Source organism: Trachurus japonicus, chromosome 2 (genome assembly GCF_045865225.1).
Source record: "Trachurus japonicus isolate A0001 chromosome 2, Traja_1.0".
Lineage (NCBI taxonomy): Eukaryota > Metazoa > Chordata > Actinopteri > Carangiformes > Carangidae > Trachurus > Trachurus japonicus.
The window spans coordinates 15617892-15639190 of NC_140908.1; the positions used below are offsets into that span (position 1 = coordinate 15617892).

At 40.7% G+C, this 21299-nt stretch overlaps 1 protein-coding gene and 1 long non-coding RNA gene across 2 annotated transcripts in view; both read left to right on the forward strand.

The window, feature by feature from the left end:
• The window catches only part of rcan1b (regulator of calcineurin 1b), a 32470-nt gene extending 15678 nt beyond the window's left edge, over window positions 1–16792 (forward strand). The window contains exons 3-4 of the mRNA XM_085802704.1: window positions 14198–14357; window positions 16571–16792. Coding sequence (XP_085658830.1) covers window positions 14198–14357; window positions 16571–16758 — 348 coding nt within the window. The 3' untranslated portion in view covers window positions 16759–16792. The remainder of the gene's footprint in view (window positions 1–14197; window positions 14358–16570) is intronic.
• Window positions 16793–17135: 343 nt separating this feature from the next.
• LOC146991025 (uncharacterized) lies at window positions 17136–20957 on the forward strand. The gene is made up of 2 exons (XR_015037881.1): window positions 17136–19700; window positions 20358–20957. It is a non-coding gene; the product is annotated as an uncharacterized LOC146991025 (long non-coding RNA).
• Window positions 20958–21299: the final 342 nt, after the last annotated feature.

A 21299-nucleotide genomic window follows, 5' to 3' on the forward strand; every position in this document is an offset into this window, starting at 1 on the left:
TTGTCAGTCGTCCCCAGACATCTGGTGATCACCACCAGGATGTCAAAAGGCGTCAGAGGCTTAGTTAAACGCTAATCTCTGCTGCTAACTCACCTGCTATCAGTCGGCCATGACACACTCCCTACCTCTGAAGTTACTGCTGATGACTCAGCTGCTTTTAGCTCAATGCCTCCCCAACATAATGACTCAGTTATAGTCAAGTATGTCTAGTTATATATCGGTATAGCACGATTAAGACACAACATACAGGGTTTTCCCTTAGCGCTGGTTATTCTCGTCTTTTTTAGTTTCAAGACGTAGATTCTCTCTCTTTTTAATTACTTATTTTAATTGGATGAAGTAAAATTGGCATTAATCTGGTTGTTTAGCCAAAGCAGACGTAAAGGGCAAGGCTTTTACTTGTCAGTTGTTAGGTGTGTTTCCTGGTTGTTGCACTAGTCGATGAGTGAACTCTGGTCTGACTGTGACTGTGTGTTTGTCTATAGTAGGTTACTTACTGTTTTTAATATGTTTAAGTACAATGTGATTGATTTTTTAAAGGGATAGTTCAACATTTTGGCGAATTGGACCATTGCCATAATCCCTATAGTCATAGCAGTAGGTTCGTTACCTTTAATTGTCGTTGCAAGCTGTTTTTAGAACGGCGGAGCAGAGCCGCGAGCTGCTCAGAGCTACGCTACGGAGGCTCATTATGGGATTTCTTGGTTTCCCTCATCATCAAACTCATCAAATACACAATCCAACAACTCCACAACGCTCTGGTGGACAAGTTGTGAGCTGCACATTCACCACGCTATGAGATAATAACACAACGTTACCACACAGAGTTGTTTTAGAGGGAAATACAGAGACTGTTGATGAAAAACTGTCCCTGAAGGCAACGTGCATCAGTGGTTTTGCATGAATTTCCCTCTAAAACAACTCTGTGTGGTAACGTTGTGTTATTATCTCATAGCGTGGTGAATGTGCAGCTCACAACTTGTCCACCAGAGCGTTGTGGAGTTGTTGGATTGTGTATTTGATGAGTTTGATGATGAGGGAAACCAAGAAATCCCATAATGAGCCTCCGTAGCGTAGCTCTGAGCAGCTCACGGCTCTGCTCCACCGTTCTAAAAACAGCTTGCACCGACAATTAAAGGTAACGAACCTACTGCTATGACTATAGGGATTATGGCAATGGGCCAATTTGCCAAAAATGTTGAACTATCCCTTTAAGATTACATACATTTTGAGGAGTGTTGCTTTTATATTAGAATATTCTCAGTAAACAAAGTCTTGTTAAGACTATACACCGCAATCACATCTTGATATTGATACCAATCAGCCAATATCAGTCATTTTAGCACTGGAGATGGAAATGTTGTGTTGGTCTTGTGTAGCTACTTTGTGTTTCAGTGCCGTGTCACTGGTCAATAGAGTGGACAACTGTGGGAACAGTGTTTTCAATTCAATTCAATTCAAAGTGTTTATTGTCATTTGCACAGTGGAAAGGTGAATTTCCCCTGACAATGAAATTCTTACTTTGCTGTCCTCGTCATAGAAGCCAGCAATTATAAGGAAAAAACTGGATAAAAATGGACCAGTTTTCTGGTGAATCCAACGTCCAGTTGGGTGGAAATGGCAGCCAAGCAAAAACAACCCGTGGGTGTATTTTCCTGGTTGTTTTCCTTATGTAAAACTAGAACATGGAATGATCCAACTGCTTATCACACATTGGCCGGTTACCAGGGTTACCAGGGACAGTGAGCAGGGCCGTTGCTAGGAATTCTGGGCCCCCTTAAAGAATACTAAAGTGGGCCCCTCCCCCTAACATTTCCTTCTTTTTTTTTCTTAGACTACGTGTGTATTATCATTTATTATTTAGCCTACTTTGTTTTGATGCTAATGCAGCATCACACTGCAAAAACTCAAGTATCTTACCAAGAATATTTGTCTTATTTCTAGTCAAAATGTCATTTCTAGTCAAAACAAATCTCATTCTACTTAAAATAAGACTCATCATATTAAAAGCAGCTTGTTTTTAGACACTTTTTACTTCTTTCAAGCAGATTTTCACTTGAAATAAGTAGAAAAAATCAGATAGTGGAGCAAGTTTTTCTTCCTTATTACAAGCACAAAAAACTTACTTTCACTGGCAGATTTTTCTACTTATTTCAAGTGAAAATTAGTTTGAAACAAGTGAAAATGATCTAAAAAAAAAAAGAAGGAAATTTTTAGGTGATGAGTCTTATTTTAAGTGGAAAGAGATTAGTTTTGACTAGAAATGAGACATTTGGACAAGAAATAAGACAAATATTCTTGGAAAGATGTAGAGTTTTTACAGTGTACTATGAGTATTAGTCAGGGTCTTATGCAGAATAAATCAGTCATACAAAGATTAGACTACTGGGGTTTTTTATGGGCCCCACTGGGCGCTGGGCCCCTAGAGTTATCACCACCTTTCTCCTCTGTACGGCCCTGGCAGTGAGATGATGATCCGGTGCTTCTTGATGTTGCTGACTGTGACGGAAAAGAGCAAACGACGGGGGAGATGGACAGAGGTCACTCAGTTTGACTGGTTTCCTCTCCTTCCACGGCCCTTCCTTGCTGCTTTTCCAACCGGGCGTCTCCGCGGCGACGGGCCGGTCAGCTGACGGATCGGATGGCTCGATATTCCACTGTGGGAATGTTCCTGAAAACGCTGGGGGAAAGAGTGTGTTCGCTCCAGCGGAATGATTTTATATTAAGTAAGACAGGAAACACTGACAGATTTCCATTGTTTTTCAGTATTTCGTCTCTTGCTCCAAACATTCATTAGAATTATGAAAATAGTCTTGATTCTTCCCAGAGAAAGCCACCAGTAATAGCTGTGGTATGTTTGCTTGTGAATGCCTTATTGATTATTGATTCCTGAGGCGTATGGAGGAAGAAGTCTGAGCAGTTTTTTCCAGGTTTACAGGAATGAGACGGAAAGGTTTTTCCGGTATGAATCTGTTCCCTGGAAAGTCGGGGAAGTTTCATCCCCAGACCCAAGGTCATGGACGCAAATCTCAGCCCTGTTACTGAGACTGAAATCAAGATAAAAACAGTTGTGTGATTGGAAATGTTAGTTTTATTGCTCTGCAGGTGAAACAGCGATGGACAGATTTTAATAGTGATGTAAATAAGTTCTGGGTCAAATGGAAAATCTGAGTGGTGTCGTGTTATTGGACATTCACTGAGTCAGAGTTCCAATTAACAGCATTCTCTGCAGTTCCTCTGACATTTAAAGGGACATTGTGTACACACTAAAAAAGGGTGGGTTATCTCTGTAACCCAATTTCTGAGTTATTAGTGTTGAGTTAAATTTTTGGGTTATTTTTCTAGAGTGTAACCCATTTTCAGGGTTATAGGGCTATTAATTTAACCCAATTCCTGGGTTGTTCAAGTAATTGGGTTATTTTTCAGTGAGTAACCCATTTGTTGGGTTAAAAAAAACAACCCAATGTTGTAGTTAGCATAATCCAACTCTTGGGTTGAATATTCAACCCAAAAGTTGGGTCAAAAAGATTAAAAAAATTAAACCCAAAAAAGGGGTTTGTCCTTATTTGAACCAGCAGTTGGGTTAAAATTGGGTTATTTTTGAACCCAACTGTTTTTAGTGTGTAACTTCTCCTGTTGTCTACTCAGGAAAATCGATTATTTGGTTCAAAAGTCTGTTTTTCATTAACCATCAACAAAGTGAAGTGTTCCTTTCAGCTCTGAATGAGCCGTTCATGTCATTCATATCTACATGGAGCGGGTAAGCTCGGTGCTGGCTGCCATGTTACACTGATGCTGCATTCACCTGCAGTCGGGCAGACGGCCGTCGCTAACAAACCAGACGTCATTTTATAGTCACAGAAGTCCAGAGAAAGACGGTAAAACAATACCACATCGCCATGACAACATATTGTCACGTGTATTATTGTTTTGCCTCGTGCTGACGGACCACTTGTTGCCGTGTAGCGACTGTCGTCCGTCTGCCGTCTGCCCAATTTCACGTGAATGCAGCATGAAAAATACAATTGAGTTGCTTGCGATATACAGTACAACCGCAACGCTAGATGGGAGTAATTCCTACACAATGTACCTTTAAGTGGAAAAGATACAATATTTGAATGTTACTACTGCTTACCCTAATTATTATGGAAGTATTTAAAATATTTTTCTCTAATTTAAAAACTAATTCTTTCAAAGAAGTGTGTTGATGTTACTATAAGACATTTTAGCACTACTGCATTTTAGCTAATGTTAATACTAGGGCTGTCAGAGTTAACGCGTTAATCGCGATGAGATTAATTAAAAAAATTAACGCGATTACATTTTTTAATCGCGGTTAATCGCCGCCCATTTTGTCCTCTGTCTGCTGGACTGGAGGACTGGAGTGTGGGACCTCCAGTCCAGTAGGTGGCGGTAAGGCACCTTCAAGTTGGTTGCTACACAAATATACACAGTCTAACATATATCCACAGCTCCATCCATTGATTTTTTGAGGCTTTGTTGTCAACAAATGCACGTGGCCATGTATTGATTTTTTTGACGGCATCGGTTGTCAACAAATGCACGTGGCGATGTATTGATTTTTTGACGGCTTCTGTTGTCAACAAATGCACATGGCCAGGCAGAGGTGTAGCAAAGTAAAGGGCAATTTCCACTGGATGCAATTCATTTCAATTCTGTGTGAGTTTCATGCATCATGTGTTATGATTAGGTAGGCCTACTAGGTCTGGTCTAAAAGTTGTTTGTCTAGAGATTATAACACTTTGGAGGGTTGAAAGTCCAAAGCGCCATATATAATATTTTTAATAGAGATTAATCTCGAGTTAACTATGGAAAAAATGCGATTAATCGCGATTAGAAAAATTAATCGTTTGACAGCCCTAGTTAATACTGATGTTTAACTCAGAATGCTAGTAGGCCCCGCCCCCTTTTGTATCAGCTTATGATGTAGTAAAACTAGAGATAAATACTCTGCTGTGTGTGTGTGAGGGAATGGAAAAAATGGGAAGATGAAAAAAAAACGGCGTGATGGAAAAAATGCAGGGTTGAGCATGTGCACTCTCTCTCTCACACACACACACACACACGGTGGCCACACCAGGGTGAGGTCGAGGTCTGGAGATGATTAGCACCTACACACACACACACACATGGTAATGTTTAACATCAACAAACAACACTTACACGAGAGCATCAGTTTCACTGTCGGGAGGCTCATCGTTATTTTCCACACGCACATTTTCCATTCAACACACACACACACACACACACACACATACACACACACACACACACACACACACACAGAGCTGTTAGTCATTGGACTGTGCGTTAACACCTGCTGCTCTCTGGTCCACAGTCGTCATGTACAGTGCGGGGACATGTTGCTGTAATAGTTTACAACAGGCACGTTCCAACCAGACCACCTGCCAGATGCCACACTGCTGAGGTCTGCTGTTGCCCCCCCCAACCCCCCGAAAACCTCACACCCACAAGGTCCCAGGGCCAAACCTGTGCCCAGGCCTGTGTGTTAGATTTACACTGCAAAAACTCAAAAATCTTACCAAGAATATTTGTCTTATTTCTAGTCAAAACAAATCTGATTCTACTTAAAATAAGACTCATCACATTTTAAAAGTAGCTTGTTTTTAGACACTTTTTACTCCTTTCAAGCAGATTTTCACTTGAAATAAGTAGAAAAATCTGATAGTGGAGCAAGTTTTTCTTCCTTATTACAAGCACAAAAAAACTTGCTTTCACTGGCAGATTTTTCTACTTATTTCAAGTGAAAATTAGTTTGAAACAAGTGAAAATGATCTAAAAACAAGTTAGTTTTTAGGTGATGAGTCTTATTTTAAGTGGAAAGAGATTAGTTACTGCTGAGGTCTGCTGTTGCCCCCCCCCCCCAACCCCCCCGAAAACCTCACACCCACAAGGTCCCAGGGCCAAACCTGTGCCCAGGCCTGTGTGTTAGATTTATGACTGTCATGTCTGTACCTTCAGGCTGAATGGAAATGAACAGGAGGGGAGTGGAGGGACTGAGAAGGGGAGTGGAGGCTTGACTTTATTTATTTAAAACACTTTTTTTTCCAACACAATTTAAAAAATGTGTTTTTGAAAATGTTATTGTTTGTGTATTTTTTTCCCTTACTAAAATGTAATGTTGATGTATTTTGAAAACACAAAACATTTTCCAACATATTTTTCAAAATTTGTTGAAAAATGTGTTTCAAACTAAGTCAGCTCAGGCAGCACAGTTCCATGGACCTTTTTTTCAAACATTTGTCAAAATGTTTTTCAATTTGTTTAAAAAATACAACGGAGTATTAGGGCCACATTGACAAACTTCGAGAATAAAGTCATAAATTTACGACTTTATTCTCGTAATGTTATGACTTTCGTCTTATATGAAATGTACAACTTTATTCTCGTAAATTTACGACTTCATTCTTGTACATTTACGACTTTATTCCCGTAAATTTACGTCTTTATTCTCGTAATGTTATGACTTTTTTCTCGTATGGAATGTACGACTTTATTCTCGTAAATTTACAACTTATTTTCCTAAATTTATGACTTTATTCTGTGTCTTTTTTTTCTCAATGTGGCCCTAATACTCCGTCGTAGAAAAACACATTTTGAAAAATGTTTCAAAATGTGTTTTTCAAAATGTTTCAAAATGTGCTATTGAAAATGGTTGTGCTTTCAAAAATGTGTTTTTCAAACATTTTTCAAAATGTGTTGAAAAATGTTTCGAGTGACTGTGCTGCCTGAGCTGTAAAAATGTAAAGTGTAATGTTTAGTTTACATTTTTAAGTTAAAAAAAAATGGTGGAGGCCAAGGTCCAGTTGCACACAATACCTTAAAAAGTACGATTTAATTTCTCTTTTGCTTCAACAATTTTATGGCTTTTCAACAGTGAAAGAAAATTTCCCAACTGATCTTAACTGATCTTAGGTTTAAAACTAAGATAAGAGGAAATCTTTTAATACATACTGAGCAGTCAAAGAAAAAAAGCTTCAGGGTGTTTTGAGCAACTGTTTTTATTTTAAGTGCAGCAGCTTCAGCTCTCACACAGGTGCAGATGCTGGTGAACTGGCTGCACAGGCTTGTTTTTCCAACAGCACACACACACACACACACATCCTCCACTTCAAGCTCTCTGCTATTAATACCTCATAAAAGCATGTTATCAAACTGCATACTTTCCGTGACCACCAGCTCCCTCCCACCTCTTTCTTTTTATCCCTTTATCCCTCCATCCTACATTCTTCCTACCACCCATGTCTGTCTCTCTTTCTCTTTGTCTCTGCTTCATCCATATTTACTCAGCCTGACGCGTCTTACACATCTTACATGTGAAGGAGTCAGCTGATAAGTCTGTGGTATGTGAGTGAAAACAAGAAGTGAAAGGCTCATTGTCACATGTTTTCCATGCAACAAAGGATTTTTTTTTTTTTTTTTTTTGTCAAGTCAAATCGCCGCAGAAAGCAGATCAGTGTTTGTTGGGCTTGGGCATGCATGATGTCATCATCATTTTCCAGTCACACACTGGCCTTCTTTTTGTCTGATTAGTCAGCATTGGCTCGTATCTCTCAGCAGAGGGACAGAAGGGAAAAAAAGAAAAAAAGAAACACATTGTCCCGCCCCCTTGACTGCCAGCCAGCCATTGGCTCGCAGTGAATGAATGGATGACTGACACCAGGAAGAGGAGGAGGGTTGGATAGCGGGTAGTGCGTCATCGACTGGCAGGGGCTCATTTAAGTAGCTGTGTAACAGAGGAGAGAGAGAGAGAGGGAATGAGAGAGAGAGCTTAGCGGTGCCTGAGTGACATTTTCAGCTTCAGCTCTCCACACCCAAATCTCTGGAAAATTCCATCAGTTTGCTGCAGAGTCGCTCCACTGGAACTGAAACAAGGGAGTCGAGGCAAAGCCCGTCAAACGCCGCCGAGCCGAGCCCCGTGTTGGATTCTTATCTTTCTTCTACCAAAGTGCTGCAGCCGGCAGGTGAAGAGATAACCTTGGAATGTGTGTTTGTTGACTGACTGACTGACTGACGTTCCCTGAATGCACCGCCGCCGTGGTCCGGTCCACTCTGAAGAAGATAGAAAGAGAGAAGATCCATGTATGAGGAATGAGGAGCTAGATCTGGATCGCTAGCTGACCTGGTACTTCTTTCTCGCCTGTCACCCTGGGGAAGACAACGCTTTTCCGTTCCCCCCGCTTCCCCCCTTCCTCTTCTTCGTCTTTGACCCCATCAACGACATCTTCAGGCATCAGGTGGAGAAGGTTCAGGCTCCTCGGATCTCCCGTCATGCACATCAAGACCACCAAGTGTAACCGCTTCTGCCTGGTCGCCTCGGTGACCAACCAGGAAGTGTTCGTCCGTCCCGAGGCACAGGTGAGCGAGCGGTGTGGTCCCAACTAGGGTCTTCAAGGATCTTGTTTTCCTCAAATTGAGTTCCTGACAGGGAAATAGTCCCAAACCTTTTGCCGTAGTTACGCAAAACATTCTATAACACTAAAAGCAGCCTGTTTGAAAGTAATTTGGGTTTATTGACAAGACTCTGAGGACCATCAACTCCAGTTTGGAAGCCCTTGCTCAGAACCAGGACCTACAGTTATCTCTAAACCAAGTCCTGCAACCCAATTTGTACCTGTTATGTTAATTAAACTGATGGAGTTAGAGTGATGTAGGTCACTATGATGGTGTTGTTTGATTTGTCCAGAGTGGTTGCTGTCCGTCAGTTCTTGTTTTCCTCAAATTGAGTTCCTGACAGGGAAATGGTCCCAAACCTTCTAGCATAGTGTCGTGGAAATTCTCTGCTGCTAGTTGGTGAAAAAGGAAATACAGACTCGCCGGCCGACAAAGTTTCAGTCAACATGCGAGCGGTTCAAAATGAAGAAAGACCCCGAACATGGGGAAAACCTAGACATTTATAGCTGAGGGAAGGAAGGTCCACTTCTGGGGTGTGTTTGTGTCCTTTGGCCGGCCCCTAAGAGATCCAATTTAAAATACTAAGGGGTTTGAGTGTGAATTAAGAAGTGGGAAGTTGGGCATCACAGATGGTTAAGTGTACTGTAAGGAACTTGAATTTACAAATTGCAGAAGGAAGTCTGGGAAAGCAGAAGGTTAGGTGTCTTAGGTGGTTTAAATGCAAAAGAACTTGATTTTATAATTACAATAGAAAGTATCTCACAAAGGAGGTAAAAATGTTATTACAATAGTTAAGCAAAACATTCTATAAAACTAAAAGCAGCCTGTTTGAAAGTCATTTGGGTTTATTGACAAGACTCTGAGGACCATCAACTCCAGTTTGGAAGCCCTTGCTCAGAACCAGGACCTACAGTTATCTCTAAACCAAGTCCTGCAACCCAATTTGTACCTGTTATGTCAATTAAACTGATGGAGTTAGAGTGATGTAGGTCACTATGTGGTGTTGATTTGTCCAGAGTGGTTGCTGTCCGTCAGATGGAAGAAAGATGGATGGGCCAAAAGCAATTGAATGAATCAGGGATAAAGGTCCCATAATGTGGGGTGTGGTATCTCAAAACTGGGCATTCAAATCTGACAGTAGGACTTTCGTAACTTTGTGATGTCACAACAAAGCAGACACCCCTCCTTGTTGTTCCTGACCACCTGGACCCACCATCCAATATTGCATAAGTACCTCAAATCTGCTTTATTTTCATTGGATCATTTAGAAGACAGTCCGTCAATCAGAAGTAAGACACAGTCTGACATTGTGATCGTTTTTTGGTTTTTGAAACCACAAATATCTTCTTTTGGACCAACACTTGAATGCCAGAAAAGAGTAATTGATCTTTAAAACAACTGTACCATTACTATCATTTCTGATTGCTTTTAATGTCTTTATCCTCAATTAGTCCTTTACAAAAAGATACAGTTTCTGTCTGTCAAGTACTGGTCCAAGGTTTTGAGTTGTGTTTTTGTGTGTGATTACAAGTGAGGACCTTTTCCTCCACATGACGCACAGCCCTCCGTCACTCTGCTCTGTGTTGCAACATGCTGACTGATCTCTGCACAAGGATCACTTGTAGGAAGCTATTTTTGTCAGATAGTCAGTGCGATGACTGCAGCACCACACCATTTGTCTTTTTTTTTTTAAAGTCTTCAGTTTATTTGGGACAGCTAGCTAAAACAAATACTGTCTGATCCAACAGTTCTGCAACAAATGCTTCGATTGGGGTTCACAGTATTTTGAAGAGGTGTCAGTTCAAGGTTATGGAGAACACAGTTTGTTTTTGGTCGATTCAAGGTCTAGGAAGGAGGTTCTTGTCCTAGATCTGAATCAGGGCATCTGTATGTGGTGGTGGTTGGTTCCATCGGATGCATAACCTTTAAGGTGCTTTAAGGTGCTCAATTTAATTTAATTCAAGTAAACTTGAGGGCCGGTCGGTGGCATCAATGCCTTCGTCATCAAGGAACTGCCAACAATCTTGCCATACGAGGCCTGACATTGTCTTGAACCAATCCAGGACCCAGTGCACCAGGTCTCTCTGCTGTCAGGCACTGGGATGTTGGGTATGATTTGGTGGTTTTTGCGACTCTCCAAGGCCGTGCCTCCCTAGACCATCACACCGCCAAACAGTGGTGGACAATAACGGAGTAAATTTACTTGAGTACTGTACTTGAGTACATATCCAGAGGATTTGTACTTTACTTTAGTATTAGATTTCTTTGGTACTTATTACTCTTACTTAAATACATTTCCAAGACAAATATTTTTACTTTTACTCAAGTTAATTTCTAGGAAGGCTGAAAAATACTCGTTACTTTCAGGTCTGCTCTTTTTTCTCTCTTTTTTCTAAAATCCTATTGGACACAAGCTGTGTTTGTCAAAGAAGGAAACCAATCACAGTGCAGCTCTCCACTGGGATCTATGTAAAAGCGGAAATACGTCATCCCTCCCCATAAGGATGCCGCCAAAGTAGCCGCTCTCGACTGCGTTTGTCAACTCAAAACTATACCGCGAGTCGTGAAAATGACAATTGCTGTCCTCTTATGATCCCATTCATTTGATTTGGTTTTATAGGTGTTTCTGCAGGCTTTATATAACATTGTGGTTCTATAAGCAAGCTCATCAGTGCAGCTGCTTTCAAAGAGTTAATTCTCAGAAATAAGAGTTAAAAGCTCCTTGAATTCATCTAGAAAAAATTATAGTATTTAATTGATGTGAAAAATAAGAAATTTACTCTTACTCTTACTTTTAAGTACCTTTAAAAGCAAGTACTTTTTTACTCTTACTGGAGTAACATGTCGACTGAGCTACTTCCCCATGGCATCTCCAGACTCTTCAATGATAATCAGTTTTTCTGCTCTCAGACTAACATAGAAGAACAAAGCTTTATATCCATGACCGCATCATGTTATTGACCAGCTTGAGATGTGATTAGCCTGAGACTGAGGGGACTGATAGGTCAGAATGCATCTATTAGTTTAGTCCTTTTGGACATTTTAAACAAGGCCAACTCAATTTTTCAATCTCGACAAGTTTCTGGTTCTTCCTCCATCATGCAAAACACATCCTGTCTTGAGCAGAGGGAAGCGACAGATATAGTGTCTGATAATAGAATCTATTTATATCGGTATTATTCATGGAGACTTTTAAGTCTGTATCTATGTTCCGGCTGCCTCAGTATTTTTAGATGAGAAGAGTTGTAGGGAACAATTTCTGGTGAATTTAGAGAAACTGGTTTACTTTTCTCTTTTGACTCATCATTTCCATCTCCTCCTCCTCTTTCCAGACCAGCTTTGAATCCTTGTTCCGCTCATTTGATCCGGAGGTGCAGTTCCAGTACTTCAGGTCCTTCCGGAGAGTCAGGATCAGCTTCAGTGATGCCCTGGCTGCAGCCGAGGCCAGACTGAGACTGCATAAGACGGACTTCAACGGCAAAGAGATGAGACTCTACTTTGCTCAGGTAAACTTCATTATTTACTGTATTGGCTTTAAAAACTCCTGTTGTTAGCATACAGAATAACAAAATAGCTAAAACCCTGTTCTATCTAATAACCCAACAGGACTTGGTCTCTGTGTTTTTGCATTTACCCCGAAAGAGTTCAATATTTTAAAAAAATAAATAAAGCAACTACATAAATGATCATTTCATAATGATTCTTTTTGCAATGACAATTTTCATGAAGTTGCCCCCACTATCCCTTACTGTCACCACAATCACACCATTGCTTTGGAATCTCAACGACTGCTGCTGTAAATATAACAGTGGTTGTATTAACTGGAGTTCAGTATAGTTAGTTTAGTTTAGTTTATTGAAATAGGACAGTGTACATTACCGTTAGTCAATTGAAAAAAAGAACAATGAAAAGATGGTTGTACCAGATTTAGCCCTCGGGCTAATTTCCATCTGTAGTCCCGACACACACAATACAAAACACAATAAAATATAGATGCTAAAGAATACACAATACAGAAAAGGCCCAAGACATAGAAAGACACAGGTAAACACAAAGGCACCACACACACAGGCCACACCTGTTACCCCGTGGGCAACCGGGGGACTACATTGAAAACACATACAGAGGCATATATAGGGGACTCGCCTGTAAAATTAAAAAGAACAAAAAACAAACACTAGCTACCTTGCTAGTTAGCGAAATATCCTGGGTTTTAACATCAGTGTTCAGAATTAGTTTTGTTTGAATAAACATGTTTGATTCTGGGTCAATGACGTGACTAAATATTCTGTCCGGCTGTATTTTTTTAAGTTAAAAAAAGGTTTAAATGTACAAAAATATACTAATCTATATGTAGTATCTCTCCCATATATGTAGTCATTTCAACTTTTTGAAAATCAGGAGTTATTTCAAATTTTTTTTGTAATTTAAAGTGTCAAAATATCATGTGGTGCGACCGTCCAGCCCTGACTGCTGTTTTGAAAACTTATTTGAAATTACTGACAATTTGTAAAAGAAATATTAAGTATGTTAAGAAAATGTATTCATTTTCAGATAAATTATGGTCGCACCACATGACATTTTTTAAGGCCACGGGCAATTCATCTATATGAAAAAACACTAAAATTGCAAAATTTAACGTTAATTTTTGTATACACAACATCCTTGATGTTAGAACAGTTGCAAAAGATATATTCTTTTTTTTTGGTATTTTAAAACTGGCATGTTGAAAACCCTTATACGTCATTGACCCTTCTTCTGTGATTAGCAACAGCTAGCTAACACTGCTAAACCCAACCTGCCCAGTTAGCTAGCGATGCTATAAATGTAAGGGTGCGTTCCGATCGACCTTTAGTTCCCTGCGCAGTGGACTACACAGGGTGTTCCTCCATGTTCAGTGTGGTTCCAAACCGCAGGGAGCAGTTTGAAGGGAACTGTGAACTGTGCAGGGAAGGAGTGAACAACGGTTCCTCACTTCGCCCAGTTCACCGGATGTTGACAACCCATATTACCCATCAGCCATTGCGGTCCGTTTACGTGCGTTACGTATATTGGTAGGGCTAATGATTACCGGTTTAACTTTAATAACTCAGTGACTCAATAAACGCTCCATGAAAAAATATTTTTTCCGGCGAATATCTTAGTTACAACCTGATTGAGCTAACTGGAGTAGTTTCATGTGGTGTCCCACAACGGGAGGGTTTTAACAGCTGACGTCCTGCTGTTAGCTTAGCTACCGTTAGCTTAGCTGCCGCCGTTAGCTTAGCTGCCGCCGTTAGCTTAGCTGCCGCCGTTAGCTTTCCTGTCAGCTGAGCCACTGATGTTTTCTACACATCCTGATACCCCGAAACTGAATAAATACCACGCATTGCAACACAAAACTGTTTTGCTTGTGCACACAGAAATAGTAATGTTTCTTAAATAATTTCAGATCTGTCTAAACGGTGATAGTGGCGTGAAACATTTTGAAACTTAAAAACTTTATTTTAAAACTCGACCGGAAACAGCTGTGACGTTGCAGGGTGTTCCGATTGGTGTAATATCGGTTAAATTAAGTTTCCTACGGCAGATTCCCTGTGCAGGGAGTAGGGAGTAGGGGGCTCTGTCCAAGTAAACTGTGGATCGGAACGCAGCCTAAGTCTCTGCACTGTGGCAACTGGCTAACAGTGCTAACATCCTATTCCAGAGCTATTGATGCTAGTTATGTAGTATGTGTATGCTTCTAAAGTGGCTAAACTCCCCTTGCTGCTCTCCTGTGTAGTCTGTCCATATAGGGAGTCCTCGGTTGGAGCCCCCCAAGCCAGACAAGCAGTTCCTCATCTCCCCCCCGGCCTCCCCTCCGGTGGGCTGGGAACAGTCTCAGGACGCCACGCCGGTCATCAACTACGACCTGCTGTGTGCCATCTCAAAGCTAGGACCAGGTACAGTCCACTGTTCATCCACAAGTTTCCCAACGTCATCTATGGTCAAAACCAGAAGAAGCCGGTTTTTGAATTTCCAGTGGAATTGTACGTTTAGGTTTCCATGGTTTTCAGTCGTTGTCATAGTTGCGGTAAACGCATGGATCTATTGATACTTATCAGTAGGCGACGTCACGATGCGTTCCACCTGGCCGCCGCCATGCTGGGTACCGAACACTGAGTTAACCTCTATTCAGCTCAGTGCAGCCACATCCTCTCTGACCAGAAATGACTGCTGCCTGATGTAGTTTGGATATGGATATTTCTCATTCTGATGGCCTTGCCTTGAAAGCACACACCATTTCTGCTGAGACGATCTTTGACAGCGCGGTGCGCCGCTCTCTCTCCCGTTAAAAGTTAATCTAGCTCACCCAGCGGACCTCTCTCTCTCTCTCTCTCTCTCTCTCTCTCTCTCTCTCTCTCTCTCTCTCTCTCTCTCTCTCTCTCTCTCTCTCGCTCGCTCGCTCGCTCGCTCGCTCTGTCTCTCCTCCAAATACACGAAAAGCCAAATCAAATCAGAAATGTGTAGCCCACTTCTTTTTAACTCACAGACATTTTCATAAAGTAATAAAATATCTGGACATTTTGCCATCGTTAACATTGAGACAAAAGGCTGCAGGAATGGAAGAAGAATTCGGCAAATCATCTTATCACGCAAAAAGGCACAACAAACAGGTTTTGCACAATGGTTTGCACAGATAAGTCTTAAAATATGTGCAACACCTTCTCATCACAATCCACACCATCTACACAGTTACGTTATCAGCTGTTATTAAAACCCAACTCATCAGGACGCGATGACCACCACTCACAAACAAACCGTTAACAATTAATCCACACTCAAACCGAGGCAACAATAGTGTTAACTGTACTCAACAAGCTGTTATTACAAGGTTTACAACAGATATGATTAGCTGTTAGCTACCGTAGCTCAGGCGTCGGTCTCCCGTCAGGTAAAAGCTGCCGTTTATTCCTCAAATGAAGCTCATGAAGTTGTTGATCCTCTCCGGTACAGTTATCCATCACTGCTGTTGAATTAGCTGCTAAACTGCTGGACGCTAAAACCGAGGGGGCGTCTGTGTGTTTACAATTCACGAAAGCAACGTGAACGTACGTGCCGCTCACACTCAGTAGAGTGAGGCAGCCTCCCTTGGCGTACATGTCTCCCAAGCTGTTTAATGACGGTAAAAATGAAACAGAAAGTAAATATCCTGCATCGTTTCTCTTTTCTGTGCTGCGCTGATCAGAGCGGCGTCCCTACCTAGTGTATTTTACTTAGCAACGATCTGTTAAACAGGAATAACAGACTGTTAAATGCAAAATCAAGATGTAAATAAATATCAGAAATATCAATAAATTATCGGAATACGACATTCAATAGAGCCATGTAATAAAAAAAAGGTTTATCCACTATTTTTGTGCCACAGCCCATAGACTGCCTTTGGAAGTCGGTACCCAAGATGGCGCTGTGACCGGCTGCGAACGCTGTGTGACGTCACGTGATATCTATCAATTAACGCTGGCTTTTAACACGGATGGGTCATTCCATGAAAACTGTTTGGGCTTTGGAAATTTGAGTTTTTTGACCTCAACGTTTTTTTTTTTTGTTTGTTTCATTGCATGCAGAACATGTAACACTTGCAAAAAAACATATTTTTCAAGCTCAGACACCCTTTTCTGACGGTCTTTTAGCACATTAAACCCCCGAAATCAGAGTTTCTTTTTCCACCCCGTCACAGGATAAAGGTTAACAAATTGAACAGTAATTTTAGATTAAAATAAGACAAACAAAAAGTTATTCACTTCAGAAGTTGTCTTTTTGTTCAAAAACACCAATAGTTTGTTTATTTTTAAAAAATCTTTTTATTTCATGTACAGCATTCTGTGACAGAGTGGAATATTGTGACGGGGTGGAATGGACAAAATTTAAGGACTCATCTTCATCTTCCAAAATCATACCGATAACACAGAACAAAGTGTTTAATTTGATGCTGGGGGAGGGAAGTGTGAAAGTGATAGAGATTTAAATATTTTATACTAATTCAATATGAAGAACAGTGCCACCCATCACAATGATTCCACCCCGTCACAGGCTTTATAACCTTAACCCTTTTCATCCAAAAAAAACACCTCATAATCTTAATTCACTAATGTTGTGTGTGTTTGTCTCCCAGGGGACAAGTATGAGCTGCACACGGCCACGCCCACCACCCCCAGCGTGGTCGTGCACGTGTGCGAGGACGAGCGCGCCGGCGACAGCTCCGCCCCCGACGACAGCGACCAGGACGACAAGCCCCGCCCCCTGCGGCCCAAGATCATCCAGACGCGGCGCCCCGACTACAGCCCCGGGGTGAAGCAGTGAGCGGCGGCGTGACGACTGTGACTGGTCGACAGCTCGACACACGAACTTCTCTGAGCTACGAGGGTGACGCTCCGATGGTCAAGCGTTTTCATTGGACGGAGGAGAATCAAACGCTGCATTCACTTCACAAAAACTCTAAATCTAACCAAGAATATTTGTCTTATTTCTGTGTCCAAATGTCTCATTTCTAGTCAAAACTAATCTCTTTCCACTTAAAATAAGACTCATCACCTAAAAATTAACTTGTTTTTAGATCATTTTCACTTGTTTCAAACAAATTTTCACTTGAAATAAGTAGAAAAATCTGCCAGTGAAAGCTTTTTGTTTTTTGTGTTTGTAATAAGAAAGAAAAACTTGCTCCACTATCAGATTTTTCTACTTATTTCAAGTGAAAATCTGCTTGAAAGAAGTAAAAAGTGTCTAAAAACAAGCTGCTTTTTAAATGTGATGAGTCTTATTTTAAGTAGAATGAGATTAGTTTTGACTAGAAATGAGACATTTTGACTAGAAATAAGACAAATATTCTTGGTGAGATTTAGAGTTTTTGCAGTGTTCATGTCCCATGGGAAAGACGGGAGATATGAACTTTTGTTTGTGGTGATTAAATAAAAAACCAAGTCTCTTAGATCTCATCCAAGTTACGTTATTCCCACATGACATGAATGCAGCAGCAGCAGCAGCAGCATCATCCTGAGACGTCATGTTTCCTCATCTGGGGGCTTTGTGAAGGGAAAGACACTAAAAGGACGTGATTCACACCTGGTGTAAGACGTCTCGGCTTCACCTCGACTGTTTTTAAGGTGGATGAGACGTCTAGAGACTCACATCACTCGGTCACACGCGGGTTGTGGTGAAAACATCGCTCCAGGGTGAGGGGTCCTCTAGCTCCTCTAACAGTGTTATTATTATTTGTGGGGTATTTCAGTTACTGTGCTTTGGTTGTAGTTTAGTAAAGAAGTGTTGCTGTGTGACATTTAACAGAGCTAAAATAAAATACAGCTTTCTGATGCTTTTATTTTGAATGTACTCACACCAAGCTATTCATGGTTTAAAAAAAACAAAACAAAAAAAAGACAGGGCTAATGTGTTTTTAGTCGATGAAAACAAGAAAAGAAATTAAAGTTTGCAACTGAAGCAATGTTGCTCACCACGTGGACCCTCCGGTGGGGCCCATGTGGTAAGAGCAGTTGTTTGTTGTCCGTAGATAATGTCTTATTGTTTTCATACCAACTGTTTGCATGTATAACAGTTGTATGTTGGAAATATGTGTGTGTGAGTGTGTGTGTGTGTGTTCAGAAACCGCTCCCATCTGGTTAGCTGATGATATAATACAGTTACACAGGTTATTAAACGTGTTGTGTCGGCCTCGTCGGTCACTTCGTTAGTGTAAAGCTCAGTCTCAGTCTCACACTGTGTCGCCGTTTCAGTGTCAAACGGAGATCGAACTCCCGATCTCAGATCGAAGTCGGTCTCGTCAGCTTCAGTGGTTTTAAATACGATCGAAGGGCTGGAAATGACGAATCGCTGCGTAATGTCCAGGCTCTGAATTGTATAGTTGCAACCGGTCCTGGTCTGTAGTTTTTGATAAGACCAGGTTGTAGGATGGACTTAATGTCTGTGGCCATATGTCTGTCGCTGTTGCCTAGCAGCAGTTTCTTGCTAACGGCTTGCTGATTTCTGGTTTTGTTGAGTTTGTACCTCAGTGTCTCAGTAAAAGCCTTAAGGACATTGACTCAAGTTTGGTACAGATGTTCACTTGGACAGTTTTGGTCCTCAAAGGTTAAAAGGTCAAAGTGACCTCCCAAAACGCGTTCTTTTAGCCATTACTAAATAAAACCTCACACAACAATAGTAATTGCTTTAATTAATAACTTTATTTGACTCTAGATAAACAGATGTTTAGTGTCAATCTGGTCTTAGTGAAGGAGGCAGACGTCCACAATGAGTTGATTGTGTTTTCTGATTTTTACATTGTCATCGTCAGGGTCGGCACCATGGATAGAGTCTGTCTCGGTCCTCTGTCCTTATTTTGTCCATGGTTTCGACCCCCAGACCATTTGCATGGTCGTTAGGGTTGCAAAATTCCAGGAATTTTCAAAGTTGGAAACTTTCCATGGGAATCTATGGGAATATATCAGAAATTTACTAAATTTAACCCTTCAATATAGTTGGGGGAAATATATTGTAGCATAATCTTGGCTAAAACAACCAGATTTAATGCAAGTACACTTGAATATCTAGGCTATTCCTCAATCACATGCACACAGCACACTACTTACTTTTTTTTGTTGTGGGGGGGTAATCTTTTACTCAACATTCATCATGTTTTTGTTGTTCAGTAAAAGAATTGATTGTTCATACAAGAATTAAAACTTGATAAAGTTCTACTCATAAATAAATCAGTTGAAATGTTTTTTAATTGTATTATTTTGCACGGATGTCTGTTTATGACAAAACAAAATATTTGCATTTATGTTTGGATATGATACAGTTTGTTTAAATTACCCCCAATTTCCAGTTAATTCCCATAATTCCCAAGGAAAGTTTCCAATTTGGAATATTTCTAAAATTCCCCAGTTTAACTTCCCATGGAAAGTTTCTGGAAATATTCCGGAAATTTACTGGAAATTTTCCACCCTTTTGCAACCCTACTGGTCGTCCAATGACAGCTCAGCTCTTCATAGTTAAGATCCTACACATCAAAACCTTATGGTCTGTCCTGCTTGTTTTAAAATCCATGACATTGTCTTCATAAGCTCTCTTCTATAAAGTGGTTACTATAGAAACAGTCTAGATATTTGACTTAAGGCCTGCTGCTTAGCGAGTAGAAGGGTTAAGACCAGACCAGTCTGTGCAGCCAAGCCGTAGGCCTTTTTGTTTTTGTGTAGTCGATGTTGTTGTGTTTGCATGGTACATTTTACTAATAGCTGCATTTGGGTTTAGTCTACTTGCCAACAATGAGTACCCGGAAATGTTGAGTACCCCAAAGTTTTATGTTAGAAATAGATAGTATGGGTCCCCAGTATTCAGAAACTGCCGGATGCTAACTTATATATATTGGGCAATTAGCATAATTGACACAATTAGCATAAATTAGCATAATTGCCTATATGGGCAATATTTCAACAAAATTGACTTGGCTGATCTGGGCAATATTAGTGTGGTTTTAGGGGTTATTGATGATGCTGAATCCATTTCTGACATTTTCAAAATTCAAAATGGCTGTCTAAACCGGAAGTGACCAGATTTTGAAATCCATCAATATCGGCCCACTGGCGGTTAAAATCTGGTCACTTCCGGTTTAGACAGCCATTTTGAATTTTGAAAATGTCAGAAATGGATTCAGCATCATCAATAACCCCTAAAGCCACTCCAACATTGCCCAGATCAGCCAAGTCAATTTTGTTGAAATATTGCCCATATAGGCAATTATGCTAATTTATGCTAATTATGTCTGTTATCCTAATTGTCCAATATATATAAGTTAGCATCCGACAGTTTCTGAATACTGGGGACCCATACTATCTATTTCTAACATAAAACTTTGGGGTACTCAACATTTCCGGGTTCACAATGGGGCCCTATGGGCTGGCAAGTAGACTAGTTTCAACCCTGCACCAAGAAATAGATGCTGTGTTCGACTGACAGTTAAACTAAAACAGTTTCCTGTGGTAAAATGAATGTGGATCTGGATTCTGCACTAGAGCGATTGAAAGTAATGACAGAGTCGGAATCAAACCCCAAAGGGTTCATCACACTGTGTCTGACTGGAGCTTTATCTTCACTCGACTCTGCTCATGAAATGAATGAGGAACCACTCTGACTGTGTATTAATGCTCTTTCTCTTCCGGTACTGTCTGTTTTCTCTGCTGTCTCGGCTTGAAGACGTTTTATTTTGGCAGCAGCAGCGTCCCGTACTGGATCGTGTTTCCCACTAAATGGGTGTAAATAGAAGAAAACAGCTGTGGTTTGGATGCAGCGAACTTTAAACTTGATTCAGGCTGATGGAGGGTGTTAGCTTGAAGCAGCACTGTGATACACGACGCACTGCCAGCTCGACATCGATCATGCAACTGGAGGCTCTTTATTGCTCTGTCAGTTCAGCTTATTTTGTACTACTTCTGTTTTCAGTTCATTTATATTCAAATAAATCAATGAACATTACTGAGTTAGCATTGAATAAAGATTTGACCGCCAGACTCAACCTGTCTCTGTTGTTGATTCAGTGTGATAATCTACTAGAAAATAAACTTTCTGAACTCTTTACTTTCAAAGATCTATTAACGATGACCACACATGTGCCTGACTGTCCCTTTAACCTCTACGAATAAGACCTTTATGTATTTGATACATGGGCAAATGCTTTCAATACAGTTGAGCTTTATATTGAAACCACAAACTTGATCCTTCAGCACCTCCAGACGGGAAGCAACAGCGCCCTCTGCTGTCTGGATGTTCTTCAGCACCTCAAATCCTCCACCCATCTCACAGGACTAATTTATTTAAAAAAAAAAAACAGGTCATTGACCTCAACATTGCTT